Raw genomic sequence first — 19,098 nt, forward strand, 5'->3', positions numbered from 1 at the left:
TCTGAGATATGCAACGCATGATATGGCTCTCTTACAATGGTTGTTCAAGTGATGGCAACATGTATCATTCATGTCTCTTCCTGTCCTGACTTATTCACAATATGTATGATGTATATGTACATGAATGGCCTAAGAATTATCTCCTCCCTCTAACCTACGCCCTTCCACTACATCCCATGTATTTCCATCAAAATATTTTAGTTGTACTTGTTTTCCCATTTTGTCCTCAATGGAAGTTAATATAATTTCTACTGCCTTGTATAGGTCTATAATAGCCCTGTCTCGGGTCCATAATAGAAGAGTCAAATCAGTTAAGGTCAAAGCGTCTCTTCCCCAGACGTTGCTAGCAAAGTTAACATGACGAAAGCGTTGTCAAACGTTACGTAAGTCTCAATGAGTAAGCTAATGAAACACAAAGGCTAGAGGAAAATTCTAGCAGACTTATTATCTTTTCTAATATCATTTCATGTGGATGGTAACCAAATCTGAAAATGTTCTACGTACGCTCGCATTACGTTACTACAATGACTGGGTGGACATACATAGCAATGTCCAACCCGTTAACATTTCCATTCATAAATCTTTCTTTTCGTGTCTGTATTACCTTGACATTAATCTTTTCTGAACTGATGATAAATAGACTTGAATGAAGTGGTGACGAGGAAGCTTCATTTGTATCGCATGATTGGAAGACATTTACTCCAAGCCCAGGCACTGCCCTGGAGAAGAGCTCATTACAATCCCTCTCACACGCCCTTTCTATATGTATGCACAACAGGCATACATATACATATGTGTGGGTGATTGTTAGTGCTTATGTATGTGCACATGGAGAAGAAAGGCGAGTGTCTTGGGAGGCGCTAAGTTGTTAGAAATGTTCATGTAAAGGATCGAGTGCCTTCATGTCAAATGCAGCAGTGGTTAATGTGGCAGTTGATGGTGTCACTTCGGGGTATGAGGTGTCCAGTAACGTGAAAGAAAATGGCAAACAGCTTGTAGAGTTGTGTGCTGAAAGAGAACTGATTCTTGGCACGAAGTGGTATAAAAAAAAAAAAGGATATACGTTGATGAATGTGTTAAATGATGAACGGGCATTATTGGACTATGTATTCATTGAGATAGATTGCAAAAGAGACTATTGGATATGAATGTGTTGAGATCGCCAGCGAGATGGATGTTTAACCACGACTTGGTAGAGGCGAGGGTGAGGGTTTGCAAAGGCTTTTGGAAAAGGGAAAATGTGGGTGGGAAGGTGGTGAAAGTGAGTGAGACTGGAAAAGAAACTTCTGTGAGGAGATACCAGGGGAGACTGAGAGTAAAATGGCAAATTATGAAAGTAAATGAAACTACGGAGTGTAAAAAGAATGGGAGGTATTTAGGGAAGCATTACTTGCATAAGCGAGAAATGTGTAGTATGCGGAACGTGGAAAGCAGGCATGTGAAAAAGGGTAGTGAGTAGTGGCATGAGGAAGTCAAGTTGATGATGAAAGAGAAAAGACAGGTTTATGAAGATTCTTTGTTGGAAAAGAATGCGGATGATTGGTAGATGTACAAGAGAAAGCGGCAGGTCAAGAAAAAAGTACATGAGCTGAAACAGAAGACCAATGAGAGTTTGGGTGAGTATCTGTAAACTTCAGGGAGAAAAAAGAGAAATATGTTGGAAGGAGGTTAACAGTACGAGAACATGAGAAAATACTGGAGCTTCAGTGATGGAGGTAGATGGGGAAGTGGTACGAGATGAGGTGTAGAGGAGATGGAGTGAGTACTTTTGAAGAACTGTCGAAAGTTTTCGATGATACAGTGACGGAAGTGGGGTGTTATGGACGCGGAAGTATGCAAAGTGAATCATGGCAATTGGTTCAGTGAAAAGAGAAGAGGTGTTGAAAGCCTTATGTAAGATGAAGTGTAGCAACGCGGCTCGAAATGAATTTAACTTTTTTTTTTTTTTTTTGTTAGCCGAGACGGTACGGGCAATTACACTCGCTAATGAAACCAATATCGTTAACCCAGCTGTTCATCTACCCTTAGTCGTTGATCGATAAAATGGATACGTAGCCCAGAGAAGGGGGCCAAGTGAGGATTTCCCTCAAAGGCTCAGTCCTCTGTTCTTAACGCTACCTCGCCAACGCGGGAGAAGGCAAACAGTATATATATATATATATATATATATATATATATATATATATATATATATATATATATATATATAAATTGCCAGAGGCAGTGAAAAGTTTTTATCGAAGGATGTAAGGCATGTGTACGAGTAGGAAGAGAGGAAAGTGACTGGTTCCCAGTTAATGTCGGTTTGGGGCAGGGGTGCGTGATGTCTCTATGGTTGTTTAATTTCTTTGTGGATGGGGTTGTTAGGGAGGTGAATGCAAGAGTTTTGGAGAAAGGGGCAAGTGTGCAGTCTGCTGTGGATGAGAGGGCTTGGGAAGTGAGCCAGTTGTTGCTCACTGATGATACAGCATTGGTGGCTGATTCGGGTCAGAAACTGCACAAGTTGGTGACTCAGTGTGGTTAAGTGTGTGAAAGAAGAAAGCTCAGAGTAAATGAGAATAAGAGCAAGGTGATTAAGGTTCAGTAGGGTTGAGGGACAAGTTAATTGGGAGGTAAGTTTGAATGGAGAAAAACTGGAGGAAGTGAAGTGTTTTAGATATCTGGGAGTGGATTTAGCAGCGGATGGAACCATGGAAGCGGAGGTGAGTCGTAGGGTGGGGGAGGGGGCAAAGGTTTTGGGAGCGATGAAGAATGTGTGGAAGGCGAGAACATTATCTCAGAAAGCAAAAATGGGTATGTTTGAAGGAATAGTGGTTCCAACAATGTTGTATGGTTCCGAGGCGTGGGCTATGGATAGAGTTGTGCGCAGGAGGGTGGATGTGCTGGAAATGAGATGTTTGTGGACAATGTGTGGTGTGAGGTGGTTTGATCGAGTGAGTAACGTAAGGGTAAGAGAGATGTGTGGAAATAAAAAAAAAGTGTGGTTGAGAGAGCAGAAGAGGGTGTTTCGAAATGGTTTGGCCACATGGAGAGAATGAGTGAGGAAAGATTGACAAAGAGGATATATGTGTCAGAGGGGAAGGGAACGAGGAGAAGTGGGAGACCAAATTGGAGGTGGAAGGAAGGAGTGAAAAGGATTTTGAGCGATCGGAGCCTGAACATAAAAGAGGGTGAAAGGCGTGCAAGGAATAGAGTGAATTGGAAGGATGTGGTATACCGGGATCGACGTGTTGTCAATGGCTTGAACCAGGGCATGTGAAGCGTTTACCAAATGGCGTCCTAGCTACGTATCTTCGTTGTATATCAACTGACTGTTATATTTCTTTGCGTCCTAGCTAGGTCTCTTCGTTGTATATCGTGACTTATATTTCTTTCTTGTATCTCCCCTGATGATATGATTATTACACGAAAGTGCACTTGGGAACTTAACGTGTGTCATTTTCCCCGTGGACTCATAGGAATATACTTGATCACGCGTAAAATTGGGATCCTTTCCAATATATATATATATATATATACATATATATATATATATATATATATATATATATATATATATATATATATATATATATATATATATATATACATACGCCTGTGTGGGCGTTTATGTATATACATGTGTATGTGGGTTGGGCCATTCTTTCGTGTTTCTTTGCGCTACCTCGCTAACGCAGGAGACGGCGATTAAGATATATATATATATATATATATATATATATATATATATATATATATATATATATATATATATATACATACGAATAAAGTGCATATGAACGCGCACCTTCATAGAACATACAAACCTCCAACAGCCAGGATCGAACCCGGGACCCCTGTGCCACAGGCGGGTTTGTATGATATATATATATTCTTTCTTTCTTTCGTACTATTCGCCATTTCCCGCATTAGCGAGGTAGCGTTATCAACAGAGGACTGGGCCTTAGAGGGAATATCCTCACCTGGCCCCCTTCTCTGTTCCTTCTTTTGGAAAATTAAAAAAAAAACGAGAGGGGAGGATTTCCAGCCACCCGCTCCCTTCCCTTTTAGTCGCCTTCTACGACACGCAGGGAATATATATATATATATATATATATATATATATATATATATATATATATATATATATATATTCCCTGGGGATAGGGGAGAAAGAATACTCCCCACGTATTCCCTGCGTGTCGTAGAAGGCGACTAAAAGGAAGGGAGTGGGGTGCTGGAAATCCTCCCCTCCTTGTATTTCTAACTTTCTAAAAAAATGGGAAACAGAAGGAGTCACGCGGGGAGTGCTCATCCTCTTCGTAGACTCAGATTGGGGTGTCTAAATGTGTGTGGATGTAACCAAGATGTGAAAAAAGGAGAGATAGGTAGTATGTTTGAGGAAAGGAACCTGGATGTTTTGGCTCTGAGTGAAACGAAGCTCAAGGGTAAAGGGGAAGAGTGGTTTGGGGATGTCTTGGGAGTAAAGTCAGGGGTTAGTGAGAGGACAAGAGCAAGGGAAGGAGTAGCACTACTCCTGAAACAGGAGTTGTGGGAGTATGTGATAGAATGTAAGAAAGTAAATTCTCGATTAATATAGGTAAAACTGAAAGTTGATGGAGAGAGATGGGTGATTATTGGTGCACATGCACCTGGGCATGAGAAGAAAGATCATGAGAGGCAAGTGTTTTGGGAGCAGCTGAATGAGTGTGTTAGTGGTTTTGATGCACAAGACCGGGTTATAGTGATGGGTGATTTGAATGCAAAGGTGAGTAATGTGGCAGTTGAGGGAATAATTGGTATACATGGGGTGATCAGTGTTGTAAATGGAAATGGTGAAGAGCTTGTAGATTTATGTGCTGAAAAAGGACTGGTGATTGGGAATACCTGGTTTAAAAAGCGAGACATACATAAGTATACGTATGTAAGTAGGAGAGATGGCCAGAGACCGTTATTGGATTACGTGTTAATTGACAGGCGCGCGAAAGAGAGATTTTTGGATGTAAATGTGCTGAAAGGTGCAACTGGAGGGATGTCTGATCATTATCTTGTGGAGGCTAAGGTGAAGATTTGTATGGGTTTTCAGAAAGGAAGAGTGAATGTTGGGGTGAAGAGGGTGGTGAGAGTAAGTGAGCTTGGGAAGGAGACTTGTGTGAAGAAGTACCAGGAGAGACTGAGTACAGAATGGAAAAAGGTGAGAACAATGGAAGTAAGGGGAGTGGGGGAGGAATGGGATGTATTTAGGGAATCAGTGATGGATTGCGCAAAAGATGCTTGTGGCATGAGAAGCGTGGGAGGTGGGTTGATTAGAAAGGGTAGTGAGTGGTGGGATGAAGAAGTAAGATTATTAGTGAAAGAGAAGAGAGAGGCATTTGGACGATTTTTGCAGGGAAAAAATGCAATTGAGTGGGAGATGTATAAAAGAAAGAGACAGGAGGTCAAGAGAAAGGTGCAAGAGATGAAAAAGAGGGCAAATGAGAGTTGGGGTGAGAGAGTATCATTAAATTTTAGGGAGAATAAAAGGATGTTCTGGAAGGAGGCAAATAAAGTGCGTAAGACAAGGGAGCAAATGGGAACTTCAGTGAAGGGCGCTAATGGGGAGATAATAACAAGTAGTGGTGATGTGAGAAGGAGATGGAGTGAGTATTTTGAAGGTTTGTTGAATGTGTTTGATGATAGAGTGGCAGATATAGGGTGTCTTGGTCGAGGTGGTGTGCAGAGTGAGAGGGTTAGGGAAAATGATTTGGTAAACAGAGAAGAGGTAGTAAAAGCTTTGCGGAAGACGAAAGCCAGCAAGGCAGCAGGTTTGGATGGTATTGCAGTGGAATTTATTAAAAAAGGGGGTGACTGTATTGTTGACTGGTTGGTAAGGTTATTTAATGTATGTATGACTCATGGTGAGGTGCCTGAGGATTGGCGGAATGCGTGCATAGTGCCATTGTACAAAGGCAAAGGGGATAAGAGTGAGTGCTCAAATTACAGAGGTATAAGTTTGTTGAGTATTCCTGGTAAATTATATGGAAGGGTACTGATTGAGAGGGTGAAGGCATGTACAGAGCATCAGATTGGGGAAGAGCAATGTGGTTTCAGAAGTGGTAGAGGATGTGTGGATCAGGTGTTTGCTTTGAAGAATGTATGTGAGAAATACTTAGAAAAGCAAATGGATTTGTATGTAGCATTTATGGATCTGGAGAAGGCATATGATAGAGTTGATAGAGATGCTCTGTGGAAGGTATTAAGAATATATGGTGTGGGAGGCAAGTTGTTAGAAGCAGTGAAAAGTTTTTATCGAGGATGTAAGGCATGTGTACGTGTAGGAAGAGAGGAAAGTGATTGGTTCTCAGTGAATGTAGGTTTGCGGCAGGGGTGTGTGATGTCTCCATGGTTGTTTAATTTGTTTATGGATGGGGTTGTTAGGGAGGTGAATGCAAGAGTTTTGGAAAGAGGGGCAAGTATGAAGTCTGTTGGGGATGAGAGAGCTTGGGAAGTGAGTCAGTTGTTGTTCGCTGATGATACAGCGCTGGTGGCTGATTCATGTGAGAAACTGCAGAAGCTGGTGACTGAGTTTGGTAAAGTGTGTGAAAGAAGAAAGTTAAGGGTAAATGTGAAGAAGAGCAAGGTTATTTTGTACAGTAGGGTTGAGGGTCAAGTCAATTGGGAGGTAAGTTTGAATGGAGAAAAACTGGAGGAAGTAAAGTGTTTTAGATATCTGGGAGTGGATCTGGCAGCGGATGGAACCATGGAAGCGGAAGTGAATCATAGGGTGGGGGAGGGGGCGAAAATCCTGGGAGCATTGAAGAATGTGTGGAAGTCGAGAACATTATCTCGGAAAGCAAAAATGGGTATGTTTTGAAGGAATAGTGGTTCCAACAATGTTGTATGGTTGCGAGGCGTGGGCTATGGATAGAGTTGTGCGCAGGAGGGTGGATGTGCTGGAAATGAGATGTCTGAGGACAATGTGTGGTGTGAGGTGGTTTGATCGAGTAAGTAATGTAAGGGTAAGAGAGATGTGTGGAAATAAAAAGAGCGTGGTTGAGAGAGCAGAAGAGGGTGTTTTGAAATTGTTTGGGCACATGGAGAGAATGAGTGAGGAAAGATTGACCAAGAGGATATATGTGTCGGAGGTGGAGGGAACGAGGGGAAGTGGGAGACCAAATTGGAGGTGGGAAGATGGAGTGAAAAAGATTTTGAGTGATCGGGGCCTGAACATGCAGGAGGGTGAAAGGAGGGCAAGGAATAGAGTGAATTGGAGCGAGGTGGTATACCGGGGTTGACGTGCTGTCAGTGGATTGAATCAGGGCATGTGAAGCGTCTGGGGTAAACCATGGAAAGTTGTGTGGGGCCTGGATGTGGAAAGGGAGCTGTGGTTTCGGGCATTATTGCATGACAGCTGGAGACTGAGTGTGAACGAATGGGGCCTTTGTTATCTTTTCCTAGCGCTACCTCGCACACATGAGGGGGGAGGGGGATGGTATTCCATGTGTGGCGGGGTGGCGATGGGAATGAATAAAGGCAGACAGTGTGAACTGTGTGCATGGGTATATATGTATGTGTCTGTGTGTGTATATATATATATATATATATATGTGTACATTGAGATGTATAGGTATGTATATTCACGTGTGTGTATATACATGTGTATGGGGGTGGGTTGGGCCATTTCTTTCTTCTATTTCCTTGCGCTACCTCGCAAATGCGGGAGACAGCGACAGAAAAAAAAAAAAAAAAAAAATATATATATATATATATATATATATATATATATATATATATATATATATATATATAGCGTTAATGGGATGGCCTTGATTAGGGGCCTCAGCTGCCCGCGCCGTCTCAGCAACATAAAAAAAATTCCTTTTCTGTTCCTTCTTTCGGAAGACTAAAACAGTAGAGAAGGATCCCCCCCCCCCCACCCTTAATCTCTCTTTATGACAAGCAGGGAATACGCGAGAAGCTATCTTTCTCCCCATGTATTATATATATATATATATATATATATATATATATATATATATATATATATATATGGTGGTGTTTACGACTGAGTTGGGAAAGCGTCTGTTTGGTGCTTGTTGGGTCATTTCATTGCGTAGGTTTGTCATGTCAGGTAAGGCTAGGAGATCTGTCAGAGTAGAATGCTGAAGTGTGAGACAGAGGTAAGCTTTCTACTTCTACCTGGGCGTTGAGGGGGTTAGTTCTGAAGCAGTTTGGATGTGCATGGTTCTGTGCAGTTGCAAAGAATTGAGTGTCTAGCATATAGCTTATAAGCCAAGCGCCTGGAGCATCTAAGGGTATTCAGCGTTAATACAGTTTAAAATATTTCATCTCAGAAATTCCTTTTCACTCAAACATATGACCAGTTCCAGTCTTGATTGACCCAGAAGGGAAGAACGAAAAGTCAAGGAGGAGAAAGTAGCCTACATGTGTTGATGTGAGAGCTTAAACTTGACCATTGTAGCTTGGTTACATGTGTTGATGTGTGAGCTTAAACTTGACCATTGCAGCTTGGTTACATGTGTTGATGTGAGAGCTTAAACTTGACCATTGTAGCTTGGTTACATGTGTTGATGTGTGAGCTTAAACTTGACCATTGTAGCTTGGTTATATGTGTTGATGTGAGAGCTTAAACTTGACCATTGCAGCTTGGTTATATGTGTTGATGTGTGAGCTTAAGCTTGACCATTGTAGCTTGGTTACATGTGTTGATGTGTGAGCTTAAGCTTGACCATTTGCAGCTTGGTCCAACAACCTACCGGGGATGAGAAAATCCCCACTGCCATAGCTCACGCCATCACTGCTGCTCCACACAAACCCCACCACCACCAGGTGAAGTTCCATGTAGATCGGGTGGGTGGGGTCCAGCATATTGAGGTGGGACGGTAATGGGAGCATTATTTCTTCACTGTGTAGGTGTTGAGTGGCTGTGTGGTGGCTAGGCAGCCCGTGATTGTTCTGGGTGCTCTGTTCTGTGTGGATCACAGCTTTGTTATAACAATTTTTGTCAGGGTGGATGACCAGGCTGGTGGGGCGTAATTAGGGTGGATTTTTCTTTCTTATTGTCTAAATATAGTACCATTCTTTAATTTGATTGGTAGTTAGCAAGTCTGCCGCGTCTTTGTGTTGTCATATCCACAACAACTGGCGTTTGGAGTGAGAGAGACAGGTTATTATAAGACGTTAAGAGGATACAAGTGAGAATAGTGTAGGGTTAAAAAAAAACAAATGAAGACTTCTATGCAGATGCAGACATTCTCTTCTGGATGAGCCATTGATTCAACTGTGTAATGTAAATACTGCATGTTTGTTGATGCTACATCTGATGCCGTGATATAAGATCACAATGGGGGTCTGCATAAGAGACGGCCTTCGCTGCGTGTTCTCCAAGAGGTACTAGGAAGTCACGTAGAAAAATAATGAATAGGGTGGTTTCTTCAGATTACGATGCTAAATGCCACTGTTTATATGTAGGGTAATTTCATTGCAACAACAGGCAGGTTGTACATCCTCAACGACACCAAATGCAACGCAATGCAATGTAATCTTAAGCAGTCTGAAGTAACACGAAGTTGCAAGTCTCCTCATCAAAGCATCACACATACCTGTCAAAACTGTCTATGTGACTGAGGATGGTCATGTTGTCAGGATTAAATTTAAACGGTTGTGGGACGCCTTTCACCCGGCCTGATGATTGTGGAAGCTGGGGGAAGGAAGAGGTCCTGGGTCTGAGCACGTATTTCATGTTAGATAATCTTATTTGACATGTATCGGTAAAGTGGACATACTCGTCCTTATTACATTACATACATTTTGCATTGGTTACAAGCTGGTTGATGGCATGATTTAGGGTTTCTTCAATTAAAGTTCTTAAAACGTTTAACAGGAAAAACGCTCCTACGTCGCCTTCCCTTAAAAAAGTTATTAGACTAAGGCCCATACAGGCTTTCCATGCCCCTGCCTCTCACATAGATTGCCCAGAGCATGATACAGTTAACTGGCTTCTTAATCGAACCTGCACTACAAAAAGAAGCTGCTGAACAATGTTGAGTTGTCCATAAGATGTCCAAAAATGTAGTAATTGAAGAACTAAGATATATATATATATATATATATATATATATATATATATATATATATATATATATATATATATATATATATATATATTTTTTTTTTTTTTTTTTTTTTTTATACTTTGTCGCTGTCTCCCGCGTTTGCGAGGTAGCGCAAGGAAACAGACGAAAGAAATGGCCCAACCCCCCCCATACACATGTATATACATACGTCCACACACGCAAATATACATACCTACACAGCTTTCCATGGTTTACCCCAGACGCTTCACATGTCTTGATTCAATCCACTGACAGCACGTCAACCCCGGTATACCACATTGCTCCAATTCACTCTATTCCTTGCCCTCCTTTCACCCTCCTGCAAGTTCAGGCCCCGATCACACAAAATCTTTTTCACTCCATCTTTCCACCTCCAATTTGGTCTCTCTCTTCTCCTCGTTCCCTCCACCTCCGACACATATATCCTCTTGGTCAACCTTTCCTCACTCATTCTCTCCATGTGCCCAGATATATATATATATATATATATATATATATATATATATATATATATATATATATATATATATATATATATATATATATAAAGTAAGTAGAATAGAAAAAACAAATGAGATATGCATCTTCCATTAAGAGGAAGAAGAAGAAGAAAAAAAAAAGCGTTGAGTCTACAATTGCACTAGGCTGCAGGTGCTATCGGCGATTTAGCTTATTTGGAGACGGAACGGGCAGATGAGGCCCTAATCAAGGCCATCCCATTACATATATATATATATATATATATATATATATATATATATATATATATATATAGATAGATAGATAGATAGATAGATAGATAGATAGATAGATAAATAAATATCAAACTTGTCCGCGATAATATAAAGGTGAATTAGCACATTAAGTGGTTAATATAATTTTATTTAACGTAATTTTTCAATAAATATAGCACGACATGTTACGTGGAGACAGTCCAGTCTCCCTCACACGGTGCCAGTACTTCACAGTTATTCAAATCCCAACATACCGGGGTCGAAGTGCTGTCAATGGACTGACCCAGGGCATGTGAAGCGTCTGGGGTGAACAATGGAAAGTTTTGTGGGGCCTGGATGTGGAAAGGGGGCAGTGGTTTCGGTGCATTACACATGACAGCTAGAGACTGAACGAATGTGGCCTTTTTTGTCTCTTTTTCCTGTAGGTTGGGATGTATATGTCTGTGCATGTATAAGCTGATATCTTGATGCTTGTGGCATGAGAAGCGTGGGAGGTGGGCAGATTAGAAAGGGTAGTGAGTGGTGGGATGAAGAAGTGAGATTATTAGTGAAAGAGAAGAGAGAGGCATTTGGACGATTCTTGCAGGGAAATAATGCAAATGAGTGGGAGATGTATAAAAGAAAGAGGCAGGAGGTCAAGAGAAAGGTGCAAGAGGTGAAAAAGAGGGCAAATGAGAGTTGGGGTGAGAGAGTATCATCAGATTTTAGGGAGAATAAAAAGATGTTTTGGAAGGAGGTTAAAAAAAAAGTGCGTAAGACAAGGGAACAAAAGGGAACTTCAGTGAAGGGGGCTAATGGGGAGGTGATAACAAGTAGTGGTGATGTGAGGAGATGGAGTGAGTATTTTGAAGGTTGGTTGAATGTGTTTGATGATAGAGTGGCAGATATACGGTGTTTTGGTCGAGGTGGTGTGCAAAGTGAGAGGGTTAGGGAAAATGATTTGGTAAACAGAGAAGAGGTAGTAAAAGCTTTGCGGAAGATGAAAGCCAGCAAGGCAGCGGGTTTGGATGGTATTGCAGTGGAATTTATTAAAAAAAGGGGGTGATGTATTGTTGACTGGTTGTTAAGGTTGTTCACTGTATGTATGACTCATGGTGAGGTGCCTGAGGATTGGCGGAATGCTTGCATAGTGCCATTGTACGAAGGCAAAGGGGATAAAAGTGAGTGCTCAAATTACAGAGGTATAAGTTTGTTGAGTATTCCTGGGAAATTATATGGGAGGGTATTGATTGAGAGGGTGAAGGCATGTACAGAGCATCAGATTGGGGAAGAGCAGTGTGGTTTCAGAAGTGATAGAGGATGTGTGGATCAGGTGTTTGCTTTGAAGAATGTATGTGAGAAATACTTAGAAGAACAAATGGATTTGTATGTAACATTTATGGATCTAGATAAGGCATATGATAGAGTTGATAGAGATGCTCTGTGGAAGGTATTAAGAATATATGGTGTGGGAGGGACGTTGTTAGCAGCAGTGAAAAGTTTCTATCGAGGATGTAAGGCATGAGTACGTGTAGGAAGAGAGGAAAGTGATTGGTTCTCAGTGAATGTAGGTTTGCGGCAGAGGTGTGTGATGTCTCCATGGTTGTTTGACTTGTTTATGGATGGGGCTGTTAGGGAGGTAAATGCAAGAGTTTTGGAAAGAGGGGCAAGTATGCAGTCTATTGTGGATGAGAGAGCTTGGGAAGTGAGTCAGTTGTTGTTCGCTGATGATACAGCTCTGGTGGCTGATTCGGGTGAGAAACTGCAGAACCTGGTGACTGAGTTTGGTAAAGTGTGTGAAAGAAGAAAGGTGAGAGTAAATGTGAATAAGAGCAAAGTTATTAGGTACAGTAGGGTTGAGGGACAAGTCAATTGGGAGGTAAGTTTGAATGGAGAAAAACTGGAGGAAGTGAAGTGTTTTAGATATCTGATAGTGGATTTGGCAGCGGATGGAACCGTGGAAGCAGAAGTAAATCATAGGGTGGGGGAGGGGGCGAAAGTTCTGGGAGCCTTGAAGAATGTGTGGAAGTCGAGAACATTATCTCGGAAAGCAAAAATGGGTATGTTTGAAGGAATAGTGGTTTCAACAATGTTATATGGTTGCGAGGCATGGGCTATGGATAGAGTTGTGCGGAGGAGGGTGGACGTGCTGAAAATGAGATGTTTGAGGACAATATGTGGTGTGAGGTAGTTTGATCGAGTAAGTAATAGGGTAAGAGAGATGTGTGGTAATAAACAGTGTGGCTGAGAGAGCAGAAGAGGGTGTGTTGAAATGGTTCTGTCACATGGAGAGAATGAGTGAGGAAAGACTGACCAAGAGGATATATGTCAGAGGTGGAGGGAACGAGAAGTGGGAGACCAAATTGGAGGTGGAAAGATGGAGTGAAAAAGATTTTGAGTGATCGGGGCCTAAACATGGAGGGTGAGAGGCGTGCAAGGAAGAGTGAATTGGAACGATGTGGTATACCGGGGTCGACGTGCTGTCAATGGATTGAACCAGGGCATGTGCAGCGTCTGGGGTAAACCATGGAAAGTTGTGTGGGGCCTGGATGTGGAAAGGGAGCTGTTGTTTCGGTGCATTATTACATGACAGCTAGAGACTAAATGTGAACGAATGTGGCCTTTGTTGTCTTTTCCTAGCGCTACCTCGCGCACATTTGGAGGGAGGGGGTGGTTATTTTTCATGTGTGGCTGGGTGGAGATGGGAATGAATAAAGGCAGACAGTATGAAGTTTGTGCATGTGTATATATGTATATGTCTGTGTGTGTATATATATATGTATACGTTGAAATGTATAGGTATGTATATTTGCGTGTGTGGATGTGTATGTATATACATGTGTATGTGGGTGGGTTGGGCCATTCTTTCGTCTGTTTCCTTGCGCTACCTCGCTAACGCGGGAGACAGCGACAAAGCAAAATAAATAAATAAATGAATAATACGTACGTGTATGGGTGTGTATGTACATATGTGTGTATATGAGTGGCTGGGTCTTTCTTCGATTGTTTCCTGGCGCTATCTCGCTAACGCGGAAATGGTGATTAAGTACAATATATATATATATATATATATATATATATATATATATATATATATATATATATATATATATATATATATATATATATATATATATATATATATATATATACATACGAATATAGTGCATGTAACATACCAACATACTTCCATGTAACATACCAACCTCCAACATCCAGGATGAAACCCGGGACCCCTACGGGACAGCCGGGAGCGGCACTGTGATCATAACCTATCTTTGCGCTCCGGCCTGCCACGCAGGGGTCCCGGGTTCGATCCTGTCTGTTGAAGGTTTGTATGTTTATATATAATATACATATATAAATGGGTATGTTTGAAGGAATAGTGGTTCCAACAATGTTGTATGGTTGCGAGGCGTGGGCTATGGATACAGTTGTGGGCAGGAGGGTGGATGTGCTGGAAATGAGATGTTTCAGGACAATATGTGGTGTGAGGTGGTTTGATCGAGTAAGTAATGTAAGGGTAAGAGAGATGTGTGGTAATAAAAAGAGCGTGGTTGAGAGAGCAGAAGAGGGTGTTTTGAAATGGTTTGGGCACATGGAGAGAATGAGTGAGGAAAGATTGACCAAGAGGATATATGTGTCGTAGGTGGAGGGAACGAGAAGTGGGAGACCAAATTGGAGGTGGAAAGATGGAGTGAAAAAGATTTTGAGTGATCGGGGCATGAACATGCAGAAGGGTGAAAGGCGTGCAAGGAATAGAGTGAATTGGAACGAAGTGGTATACCGGGGTCGACGTGCTGTCAATGGATTGAACCAAGGCGTGTGAAGCGTCTGGGGTAAAACATGGAAAGTTCTATGGTGCCTGGATGTATATTTGCGTGTGTGGACGTGTATGTATATACATGTGTATATGGGGGTGGGTTGGGCAATTTCTTTCGTCTGTTTCCTTGCGCTACCTCGCAAACGCGGGAGACAGCGACAAAGCAAAATAAATATAAAATATTATATTCATGTGGTATACCGGGGTTGACGTGCTGTCAGTGGATTGAATCAAGGCATGTGTATGGGGGTGGGTTGGGCCATTTCTTTCGTCTGTTTCCTTGCGCTACCTCGCAAACGCGGGAGACAGCGACAAAGCAAAAAAAAAAAAAAAAAAAAATATTCATTTATTATACTTAATCGTGGATGCGTCAACTGTTAGGAAAGCTAACCGTTGCATCATGAACATTAGAGTGTTATCAAATATATGGACACAGCAGAACACTATGTCCAAGTTTGTATCGTTACACAATTCCTCTCCGAGGAAAGACATACTTGTATAGAGGCAAATTTTCACATCACAATCTTACAATTATCTGGCTGCTAAGGGTCTAATGAGACCCTTTGTGGCCTCTGTAATCCATTTAGCTCTTGTGTTAACAGGATGAGCTCGGCCGGCATTATAGTAGAAAAGTCGTTGTAGCGTATTCAAATCAGTTTAGAAAAAGAATTCTGAAGTATACCTTAAAAAAGTCATCCGCTCGACCTAAAATATATACCACCACACCTACTGGGCCATCTATATTCTTTCATTAATAGTCATGATAAAAGCTTGAAGATAATATCAAACAGAGTATTTAGGGAAAATAATCAGCAGGTGCATGGTGCCATCACCATCACATCTAGGCAAAATATTCTCACAACCTCAGCTTAAGACACTTCTCGACACCCCGTCCTTTCCAATCTCCATTCAGTCAGAGCAATAACTAACAAGTTATTCCGCCTCAGACAGTTAACCTATAATTATAGATCCTCTCACACCCAATAAATACAATGCTGAAAAGAAAAAATGTTATATAGATGACCCCCCAAATCATTAGCTCCACCAGACTCCCATCTGAGACCACACTCCCCCAGACATGTACTTGTTGACTCTCACAGTCTCCCTCCTTTTCAACATTGTAAACATCACTTCAAGTTATCAAAATACCTGTCATGTTCAAGATACAATGTTCACATCGAAAACATTGGCTACCTACTTTTTTAAACAGCCCCACACGAACCCCAGAAACACATACCGCCATTATTATTTTTACATATTTATGATCTCGCCTGATGTACGTGGCTGACTTCCTGAGCGGAGCGCAGCTGGAACCACATTGTGCAATGAGCGCGCACTTCTTAAGAACACTTAATGCTCCCAACAGCAAGAATTCGCACTGGTGTGGGAGCTGGGTACACTCCACGTTCGCCATTTACCCCGTCAGCGAGTTGGCGCCACAAACAGACGAAGATATGGCCTCAATTCACACACATTAATTTACCAACTCTTTTTATATCAATATAAGCCATCTAATCTTATGCCAATATGTTTGTATATCTGTTTCCCATCCATCGATCAGATTACTTTATTTTCCCCAGATAGGTCAATGCTTGAGTATGAGAGAATGCAAAAGCTTAAGTGAATATTTATGACGTCATTAATTTAGTGACATCACTGCCAATTCTCCAACTGGCGCCTAGGAAAAGGACGCTTCCAACAGCAAGTTCATCAACTATAAACTCTACATACCACGTCAATAGGAGTTCCAATAGCTTTTAGTTTATCATCCCTCTCTTTATGGGGATTGAAACGCTTTTTTAGTGTTCCAAAACGAATTAACGCAGGTAAATCATAAATGAGAGAAAAAAATGTAAAGAACTTTTACACTGCTCACTGAAGTAAATAGAGAACTATTTTTTTTTAAAACAAGTACCTCTGTGTGTAGATGTTCACTGTGAGTTGTTCATCACTCGTCTCACACTCACACCAGATGTACTTGTGACGTATGCGATGCGTCTCAGAACATCCCCATATTCTGAGCCAGTTCATTAAATCGTATGTTGATAATTTTAAAATGGATATTGTAACTGATGCTTCTTCACCATCTTTCCCTCGAAATATATGGGTAATGTCATAACACAACCTGTTGCCTAAGCGATTCATAAGCTCAGTCTCCATTGGCGGAGGCTGTGACTAGCGTCTGCCTTTACTCTCCGTATATAATTATCTGAACTAACTGTTGTCTCTCGTGACCCACACGAATGACCAACTATCATAAAAAGCACTCGATGATACCGTATAACGGGCGTTATGACACCGCTGATTTAGACGCACAAAATATATGAAAATGGTACTTGTCATGGCGGGGGAACACGTCGACCAATCAGAATGAAGCTTTCAAATTATTGTTTGTGAAGCCATGGCAGACGGCTGGAGCTGTATTTCTCGGGAAACAAAGCGTTACCTCGTCTGCCACCACATATTTTCCCCAATCGTGGATTATTCATCGATATAAGTGAAGACTAATGTCGCCCCTGTGGAACTGAGTGTGTTAGGGCGACCATGGAGAGACCAAATAAGAGAAAGATGAGGTAGGTCACGTGACCTTGCAATGAAAAATGGCGCCGAGGTTTGGGATAATTTGAAGACGATGCGAGAGATGTCAGTCGTGTTGGTTTGTTTGTGTTTACGTTGATCAGCAGATCCAGCGGGCACTGTACAGGTGGCCAGCCCCCCTGGACATCACCTATGATGTCCGAAAGAAAAAGAAAAAGAGGGCGGCCTCGCTCTACACCTGTGTTAAGCTATGGATCCGAAATGAAAATGAGAAATAGTATAACTAGAGTAATTAAAAAGCCAAGATATTTGCTAGACCAAGAGGAGGAGAGTAACCATTCCAGGTCCTGCTCGCCGTCCAGGTCTCATGAGTCTATAAGTGATGATAAGAGTAACTCTATCAACAATGGGAAAGGTAAAAATAAGAGGGGCTATAACCTAGATATAGATGACAAGGAGTCAGAGTACCTGTATGGCTCAGACTTTGAGTTGGAGGAAATGTCAGAGAAAGAGGAGAGTGATTTTAAGAGTGTGAGTGATGAAGACATTGAACTTGATGATGAGGATGAGGTTGGGCTCTCTGATGGGGAGGCATCTGTGTCCAGCTTCAGCACCACTGATGGGACACCCAACAAGTTTTCTCTGACTTCAAGACCACAGACCCCAGTGCCAGTGTGGCTGCAAGACCGCCAGTACCCAGCCTTAGACCTCCCCAAGTCCTCTGATGATCTCCTGCTTCCACACGCGTATGTGCTTCGGGCTGTTGGTATATATGAAGTGATGCGACATTTTAGAACTTTAGTGCGCCTTTCGCCTATGAGGTTTGAAGACTTCTGTGCCGCTTTGATGGCGGAGGAACAGAGTTCATTACTAGCTGAGGTGCACATGTCGTTGTTGAAATCTTTGATCAGAGAAGAGGACTCGCAGCAGACTCACTTTGGCCCGCTTGACCAAAAAGATTCAATTAATGTCATCTTATACTTTATTGATGCTCTGACTTGGCCAGAGAGTTTGCGACTTTACCTGCAGAGTGACCAGGAGTTTAAGGATACTTTAGAAATCCTGGATTCCTGCAACTACCCATTTACCTCGCTGGAGAACAGGTTAGAGCACACTTATGTTCATTAAACTTATTCTGTGGAATGTCTGAGGTTATTTATGCCCCTTATTAACAGTAGAATCTTATAGAAGTTATAATGGAATGAATGTATTTTGTGTGCACAGTAGATAAAGGCTGGATAGGTATGAACAGGATCATTTTAGCATGTCAGTCGTAGAGAAGGCTGTGACAAAGAAGGAAAATGTCAGGGTTAGGCAATGTAAAAGTAAGTGAAATGTAAATCATGAGGACACTCGAAAATCTCACTTAACCCACAGCAACGAGCATTAATTCAGATTCTTGTCTTATTAAGAAATATGTAACTTAGTCTCCTCCTTGGAGGCAGTTGCTAGTGATTATTTGCTTTCCTGGATATAGAAATGGATTCTGCTGTTAAGACTTTTGTAAATTGAATCCATTTGGATGTTATGGTTGAGTTAAAGAAGCTGAAATATCTCTTGAAATCAACAGAACATTTGAAAATCACACCTAACTTTCCTCACAGCCCAGATTTACATTAGTAGATTTCAGTGTATTAGTTGAAATATACCTGTTTGCTTCATCGGGCGCTTGTCGTCACATGAACAGATTTGCGCAGTGAAACACGTTTGTGTCACAAGGAACACAAACATTGACAAGCAACAACTGCTTGTAGATGAAGGTATTTATACCAACTACTATTCAAATGAGGTAACTACCGCCTGCTGGGGAAAGTTAGGAGAGTTTTTCAGGATCTCGATTTCCTCAAGTTGACTTTTACATAACCAAAATTATCCTGGATCTTCAAAGCCCTTATCACTTAAGTTAGAGAATTCTTTCCGGATCTTAAGT

The 19,098-nt window shown here is 41.6% G+C and overlaps 2 protein-coding genes across 4 annotated transcripts in view; one reads left to right on the top strand and one right to left on the bottom strand.

Moving 5' to 3' along the window:
• LOC139746592 (uncharacterized) overlaps positions 1–16,060 on the bottom strand; it is a 56,147-nt gene extending 40,087 nt beyond the window's left edge. For all 3 annotated transcript variants that reach the window (XM_071657992.1, XM_071657993.1, XM_071657990.1), the window contains exon 1: positions 15,868–16,060. In XM_071657992.1, coding sequence (XP_071514093.1) covers positions 15,868–16,044 — 177 coding nt within the window. In that variant the 5' untranslated portion in view covers positions 16,045–16,060. The remainder of the gene's footprint in view (positions 1–15,867) is intronic.
• Positions 16,061–17,011: 951 nt separating this feature from the next.
• E(bx) (nucleosome-remodeling factor subunit NURF301 E(bx)) overlaps positions 17,012–19,098 on the top strand; it is a 150,434-nt gene continuing 148,347 nt past the window's right edge. The window contains exon 1 of the mRNA XM_071657793.1: positions 17,012–18,271. Coding sequence (XP_071513894.1) covers positions 17,361–18,271 — 911 coding nt within the window. The 5' untranslated portion in view covers positions 17,012–17,360. The remainder of the gene's footprint in view (positions 18,272–19,098) is intronic.

The sequence above is a fragment of the Panulirus ornatus genome, chromosome 65 (genome assembly GCF_036320965.1).
Source record: "Panulirus ornatus isolate Po-2019 chromosome 65, ASM3632096v1, whole genome shotgun sequence".
NCBI lineage: Eukaryota > Metazoa > Arthropoda > Malacostraca > Decapoda > Palinuridae > Panulirus > Panulirus ornatus.